Source organism: Leucoraja erinacea, chromosome 19 (genome assembly GCF_028641065.1).
Source record: "Leucoraja erinacea ecotype New England chromosome 19, Leri_hhj_1, whole genome shotgun sequence".
In the NCBI taxonomy this organism is placed as follows: Eukaryota; Metazoa; Chordata; class Chondrichthyes; order Rajiformes; family Rajidae; genus Leucoraja; species Leucoraja erinaceus.
In genome coordinates, this window is record NC_073395.1 from 1,204,541 (window position 1) to 1,212,500 (window position 7,960).

At 50.6% G+C, this 7,960-nt stretch overlaps 1 protein-coding gene across 1 annotated transcript; it reads left to right on the forward strand.

The window, feature by feature from the left end:
* The first annotated feature begins 206 nt into the window (after positions 1–206).
* Positions 207–2,828, forward strand: pthlha (parathyroid hormone-like hormone a). The gene is made up of 2 exons (XM_055650894.1): positions 207–469; positions 2,230–2,828. The coding sequence occupies exons 1-2, from the start codon at positions 339–341 to the stop codon at positions 2,669–2,671; spliced, it is 573 nt and encodes a 190-aa protein (XP_055506869.1). The 5' UTR covers positions 207–338; the 3' UTR covers positions 2,672–2,828.
* The last annotated feature ends 5,132 nt before the right edge of the window (positions 2,829–7,960 follow it).

The following is a 7,960-nucleotide window of genomic DNA, read 5'->3' on the forward strand; positions in this document are numbered from 1 at the left end:
TGGCCTCTGTTCCGCGCGTCTGTGGCATAAGAGAGGCTCGGCTAGATGCAGCCACACAGCGCGCAGCTGGCAGTGGGACTGGGAGCCAGCTAGTAGCGCTGGCATGTTCTTTAAAATACTCTGGGAACTCGTTTACCTCCAGGCGGCTCGCGTTCAATAAAGCCTCAGCATTGAGTCCGACGCGGCGAGAGGCGGAACCCCCCCTGTAGTAAGTGCGCGGAGCGGAGTCGCTTCACATGTGGGGAGTTTTACAAGCCGCGTACATCTCTTTGCGGACAGGCTGTAGGAGTAGACGCTGGCGCGTCCCAGCCCCGCATTGAACGCTAACCGGACGCTTCATGTATTCACAGGTTGCTAGAGGTGACATGGAGAAGAGCGGGAACATCTGTCAGCATCTGGCCATCGCTATATTCCTCTTATGTTCTTCAACCGCCACACACGGCAAACCTGTGGATGGAATTAACATCAAGTAAGTTTCTCCTGCTCCGGGCGATCTGGGCGGGATGTGGGTAGTCACTCCTTGTCAAATATAGAAGATAAGACGGCGTTCTCCGTCAGTTGATTTTTTTTTTCATCGTTTGAGTATTGCACTTGATTTAAACACAGAATACTGGAGTAACTCAGAGGGTCAGGCAGCATCTTCTGTGGACTTTAAACGGGTCATGACCCGAACTGGCTCCTGTCCATACGCTGCCCGACCCGCTGAGATCCTCCAGCACTTTGTGTGGCTTTTTTTCTTCTCTCTCTCTATTGTTATGTTTTAGACAATACTTGCAGGAGTAGGCCATTCGGCCCTTCGAGCCAGCACCGCCATTTAATGTGATCATGGCTGATCATCCCCAATCAGTACCCCGTTCCTGCCTTCTCCCCATATCCCCTGACTCCGCTATATTTAAGAGCCTGTCTAGCTCTCTCTAGAAAGTATCCAGAGAACCTGCCTCCACTGGTGCCTGTGTGCGCCCGGCTTGTCCTCCTCTCTTCCCGCCGTGAGGCAGAGAATTCCACAGACTCACAACTCTCTGTGAGAAAAAGTGTTTCCTCGTCTCCGTTCTAAATGGCTTACTCCTTATTCTTAAACTGAGGCCGCTGGTTTTACTCTGGCAACTTGTTCGTCTATGCTGGGCTGTTCTGGGCTAGTCTGGGTTAGTCTGGGCTAGTCTGTTCTGGGCTAGTCTGTTCTGGGCTAGGCGGGGGCTGGGCTGTTCTAGTCTGCGCTGGGCTGGGCTAGTCTGGGCTGAGCTAGTCTGGGCTGAGCTAGTCTGGGCTGAGCTAGTCTGGGCTGGGCTAGTCTGTTCTGGGCTAGTCTGTTCTGGGCTAGTCTGTTCTGGGCTAGTCTGTTCTGGGCTAGTCTGTTCTGGGCTAGTCTGTTCTGGGCTAGTCTGTTCTGGGCTAGGCGGGGCTGGGCTGTTCTGGGCTAGCCTGGGCTGGGCTAGCCTGGGCTGGGCTAGCCTGGGCTGGGCTAGCCTGGGCTAGTCTGTTCTGGGCTAGTCTGTTCTGGGCTAGTCTGTTCTGGGCTAGTCTGTTCTGGGCTAGTCTGTTCTGGGCTAGTCTGGTCTGGGCTGGTCTGTTCTGGGCTAGTCTGTTCTGGGCTAGGCTGGGCTGGGCTGGTCTAGGCTAGTCAAAGCTGGGCTAGTCTGGGCTGGGCTGGGCTAGTCTGGGCTGGGCTGTTCTGGGCTGGGCTGTTCTGGGCTAGTCTGTTCGGGGCTAGTCTGTTCGGGGCTAGTCTGTGCTGGGCTAGTCTGTGCTGGGCTAGTCTGTGCTGGGCTAGTCTGTTCTGGGCTAGTCTGTGCTGGTCTAGTCTGGACTGGGCTAGTCTGGGCTGGGCTGTTCTAGGCTAGTCAAAGCTGGGCTGGGCTGGGCTAGTCTGTTCTGGGCTAGTCTGTTCTGGGCTAGGCGGGGCTGGGCTGTTCTGGGCTAGTCTGTTCTGGGCTAGTCTGTTCTGGGCTAGTCTGGGCTGGGCTGGGCTGGGCTGGGCTGGGCTAGTCTGGGCTGGGCTGTTCGGGGCTGGTCTGGTCTGGGCTAGTCTGGGCTGGGCTGGGCTAGTCTGGGCTGGTCTGGGCCGGTCTGGTCCGGTCTGAGCTGCAGTTGACAGAAGCGCTCGTTGTGGCTGCGCTCGGCTGGCGAGATTCTGCCGCGGTTTCCAGGGGGTTGGAGCAGGTTGGAACTGAGCTTGAGCGAGTGCCCAGATACGTGATGTGAAACGAGACGTGTGGTGTCTGTGTTTTGTAGGAAGAGGTCAGTCACGGAGCACCAGTTCATGAACGACAAGGCCAGGACAATCCACGCCTTGCGGCGACGGATCTGGCTCAACAACGTAATGGGCGAGATAAACACAGCCGGGAGCCTCGAGGTGGCCGAGCGGCCGCTGCCAGGATCCGCCAGCGAGACGGTGCTTCTCATCAACGTGGGGCCCAGGAACAGCACCAACGCGGTCACCAGGACGGAGAGAAGAGAGGAGGACAAGCCGGGCGCACACAGGCACCAAAACGCCAGGAAGAACGGGAGAAGGAAGAAACAGGGCAATAACAGCAGCCGCAGGGCCCAGAAAGGCCGGGTGCAGAACCGCAGGCGCGCCCGCTCCCCCGGGTCCCAACCCGGCTCCGGAGTCGCCCCAAGCCTATCCCCACCGGCCAACTCCAGCTCTAACGCCCCGGTAACCACCGCCGCCTGAATGATTGAAAGATACAGTATGGAAACAGGCCCTTCGACCCACCGAGTCCACGCCGACCCCCTTCACACTAGTTCTATGTTATCCCACTTTCTCATCCACCCACCCCCTTGCCCGTTTCACAGCTAAATTAACCGAGGTCAGTCTGCATGATTTTGGAGTGTGGGGGGGACCGGAGCAGCCGGAGAAAACCCACGCGGTCACGGGGAGAACATGCAAACTCCACACACAGACAACACCCGGGGTCAGGATCGAACCCGGGTCTCTGGCGCTGTGGGGCAGCAGCTCTACCCGCTGCGCCACTGTCCTCTCCCTCTCACGGTTTTTGCTTTGAAGTTTATAGACTTTGCCCGAGATGAGTCTCGCATTCGCCGGTTAACAATCGCCCAGACACCAGGCGGAGGCGTGACATCCGCTCAGTCACCTCCAGACAATAGTCTGGCAGCAATGAAACTAATCCATTCACACCTGCACCTTGCATTATAACGCCCTGTACACCACATGGCTTCAGAGAGCATCGTACAGAGCGTAGATAGACAAGGAACTGCAGGTGCTGGTTTACAAGAAAAGACACAAAGTGCTGATGCTGCCTGACCCGCCGTTACTTCCGCACTCTGTGTCTTATCGAGATGCCTTGTCCCGCCCCTCCCCCCCTCCCCCCCCCCCCCCCCCCCCCCCCCCCACACACACACAGTCAGTCTGAGGAAGGGCCGCGACCCGAAACGTCACCTATCCATGTTCCCCACAGATGCTGCCTGACCCGCTGAGTTACTCCAGCACTCTGTGAAACGTCACCTATCCATGTTCTCCACAGATGCTGCCTGACCCGCTGTTCCACTGCACAGAACTGTGGTGTTTCATCAGCCTCTCCCGTTGATCCACGTCCAAGTGCACGAGTCCAACACGTACACAGTGCAGGTAGACAAAAGTGCTGGAAAAACTCAGAGCAGATATACCATATATACAGTAAACACTATCAAGTCAAACTCCAGTCCAACAGTTGGAGCAAGGTGGAAGATACAGAGTGCAGGATATAGTTCGCAGCATTGTAGCGCATCAGTTCCACAGACAAAGTCCAATGTCCACAATGGGGTAGAGGTGAATCGGACAGTACCCTAGCTTATGGAAGGGCCGTTCAGAAGCCTGATAACAGAGGGGAAGAAGCTGTTCCTGAGTCTGGTGGTGCGAGCTTTCAAGCCGGACGGGAGCGGGGAGAAGAAGGAATGGCCGGGGTGGGACAGGGACAAGTCTTTGATTATGTTGGCTGCTTTTCCGAGGCAGCGGGAAGTGTAGATGGAGTAAATGGTGGGGAGTGTGGTGTGTGTGTGTGGGGGACTGGGCTACATCTACAATGGTGGTGAGTGTGGTGTGTGTGGGACTGGGCTGGGCTACATCTACAATGGTGGGGAGTGTGGTGTGTGTGGGACTGGGCTACATCTACAATGGTGGGGAGTGTGGTGTGTGTGATGCACTGGGCTACATCTACAACTCTGCAGTTTCTTGCAGAGATTCCTGGATGTTTGCTGAATCCAGTACAAGTTCATTTGGTCAGGGTCATTCTCCAAGAAACACCTCCGGTCTAACCACTGGCAGAGCGATTCTCACATATAATCACAGTGTGCGGGTTACTTTTCTGGGCAAGAGCATTTTTAATACCAGTGAGGTTTCTAACCACAAATCCACCAAGTCAGCCGATTTCATTCGCTGTAACATGACTTATCCCTGGCTCAGATTCAGCCCATCAACCACACAAACTATCACTTCTGAACAAGTTACTTCCAGCCACGACTTTACAGTCATTGCTTCCAGCTCTCAACTTTCTAAGTTGGCAGCAATCCAAACCTGTGCTGCCAGGTTCTATCTTGCACCGAGTCTGTTCCCCCATCACTCCCGTGCTAACCCACATCACCGAGTGGAATCCCGGTTAATCAACAGCTTGACTTCAAAGTTCTCATCGTTTTGTGCCGTTCCCTCCACGTCATCTACCGCCCCTCCCTGGCTAAATATCTAACAGTTAGCCAGCCCTACAACTGCCTTAGATATTTGCAGTCCCCCCCAATTCTGGCCCCCAGCACATGTCTAATCACACTGCCCCCCCAATCATAGTAAAACCACCCTTTCACCTTCCAAAGCCCAAAATAATTACATTCTGTTCCCACTCTAATGACTCTGGATTAAGTTGCATTGACAAGTATTGACATTGGCACACACGTATATCCAAGTGAAAACATTGTTGTTTTAATCTTTCAGTATAGTTATGTACCATGAGGCTGAGGGGAGATCTGGTCACAATATATAAAATCACCACAGGCATAGATAGGGTAGACAGTCGGAAGCTTTTTTCCGCGGTTTAAATGTCAGACAAGAGGACATAGCCCTGAGAACAAAACAGAGGGTGGGTGGGGGCCTGGTACACGCTGCCTGGGGGGGTGGTGAAGGCAGATATGATTTAAGAGGCTTCATGTTTAAGAGGCATGTGGATATGGAGGGATATGGATCACGTACAGGCTGAGGAGCTTGGTTTAACTTGGCATCATGTTCAGCACTGACATTGTGGGCCGAAGGGCCTGTTCCTGTGCTGTTCTGTTCTACGAGATCATTCAGTGCATGACCTTTCAAGTCCAACCTTTTCAATGGGTGAAATACCCATCATTATTGATCAACATATTTGTTAAAAATGGCCAGCCCACCAATCTAAACCCATAGTCACAAAATGCTGGAGTAACAGCGGGACAGGCAGCATCTCTGGAGAGAAGGAATGGGTGACGTTTCGGGTCGAGACCCTTCTTCTAAACTCATAATTAGCTTCAGGAAAAGAAGAAACTGTTGCTGGTTCCTTACCCAAAGCATCTTCAGGACGTCCTGTGAAGCTCAGACGCTTCTAGAGTTTAGAATGTTACAACTTGCACCTACATTGTCTCTGGAAACAACTAATTTTATAGAAAACGTGATTCATCGCTTGTTTTCTAGAGAGAAAAAAAGAAAATGTCCGGTTTAGAACGTTTTCTTGAAGTTTCAGGTGTGCACTTGTTAATGATGCAATCCTCTGTGAAGATGCCAAATATATAATTCTGTAGACTAAAATTCAAAACATTCAACACATCTTGTAATTCACCAGTAATACAAAAATGCTAAAACATTCCGTGTCTTTGGACCTGTTGCATTTTGCTTGATTTTAGAAATGTGCTTTCCAAGGTGAGGGGTGTAATGATGAAAGGTCTCCAACTTGCCACCGCGGCTTTATACCCTGGACTATTCCAACGTGAGGATGCAAGTTTGAAGGGATTTCTCCATCTGAATCATTTCACTGGTCACTGTGTAGTATGTAGCCCCCTCCACTCCCCCACTGACCCATCTATCAATTTATGGATCGTTAGAACAAACAGCATTGAGAGGAAAGTGCTAGATACAAGTCCAGTTACTGTACCTGCTACAGCAGTCATTAGATAGAGGATTCTACTTCCTTTGACCATGGGAACTATCAGCTCGAATATGTTGATTCTCATCCAGTGAGTAAGGGATCGCAAATATATATGGCAGAATCCATATACATTACAAGTTACTGTCTTGTCTCTGTATTGAAACCCAGTGAGTCGTTTTTGTTCCAAGATGCCCAATTAAGTTTCTACTATCGACAAAGTTATCAGTCACTGTTCATAGACTATATTTTTATGACGTTGCTTGTTTAAAATACCCAGCAACCATTGAGTATTTCTTTATTTCTGCAGGTCTGCTCTGTAGGTGAAGATAGAAAAATATATTTTGCAATATTCTGTCCCTGTGATCATAACTAAACTATTAAACATATTTATTGATTGTAAATATAAAACACACAAGAGAATTAAAACGTGAGTGTACACTATGGAATTATACGTTGGTCATTGTGAATATCTGACGATTTATGATTCATGTCACATACCGTAATTTATTTGTTAAATCATCTATTTATTTGAACTGTGTATCATGGTGCTGCTAACTTCTGATATATTGTAAAGATAATGCACTTTAGAGTTCAAGTAATGTTGTTACATGGCCAATAATAAAGTGATGTTGTGGTTTATTGAATTGGAAACTGGAGTAATGGTCTTTATTGATATGATCAAACACCTGTAGTCACAGAATCATCCAACTTGCACCAATTCAGAAACGGGCGCTTCAGCCCAACTCGCCCACGATGAACAAGATTCATTCATTTATCATTGTCGACAACATTAGCGATACAGTGGCGCTGGGCTCCAACGGGAACGGTGACGGACGCTCCACACATCTCTGTCCCACTTCCTGCCGACTTCCACCGCTGGAAGTATAGGGTTTTGGTGTGTTTTGTGTTTGTTTTATCATCGTTCCTTTCAATGCTGTGTACGACAGTGATCGCAGCTTCTACTGAAGTGTGGACGGCCGTTGGCTCGCTAGAAGCTCATCCACCCTTTGACAGGTCTTGTTTTTGGTCCTGCTGGGGGTCCACAGCCCCCTCCTCACCTGGCAAACCAGGTGGGGGAGACGGTTTAGTCGCCGACTATCCGACCATGGAGCAGGTAGCTGTGCCCCCCCCCCCGCCTGACCTGATCAAGATGCCACCTCTAAACTAGTTCCATTTGCCTGGCTGTGTTCGGCCAATAGCTCTCTGAACCTTTCCTTCCCATATGCCAGTCCAAATGTCTTCTAAATGCTGTATAGTACCTGTTCCAACTACCTCCTCTGGAAGCTCGTTCTAGATATCCACCACCCTCTGAATGACAAAGTTGCCCCTCAGGTTCTTATTAAATATTTCCACTCACCCTACGTCTATGTGCAATGGTTCTTGATTCCCCTGGGTTAAAAAACCCGACCTATGATAAACCAATCTATGAAACCCCCCCTATCTCTCCCCTCGTGGTTTTATACACCCCTTTAAGATCACCCCAACCCCCTGTGTTGCAATAAAGAAAGTCCTAGTCTGCTCAACCTCTCCACAGACCAGGCCTTCAAGTCCTGGCAACATCCTAGTAAATCATCTCTGCCCTCTTTCCAGTTTAATGGAATCCTTCCTATAGCAGGGATGGCCAAAACGGAACAGAATACGCCAATTGCGGCCTCACCAAGGTCTTGTGCAACTTCAATGGGGGGTTTTCGAAGTAATTTATATAGCAGAAACATAATTTTAAGTCTTCCTGCAGCCTTTACCAAAATGGTTCACAGAGACACGGGAGCCTGGATAATAGTTCAGAGAACCGCTGGCACATGTGTTGGGTTGAGGACCGCTGGCACAGGTGTTGGGTTGAGGACGCGCGTGTACTCGAGGATGCGCTTGTG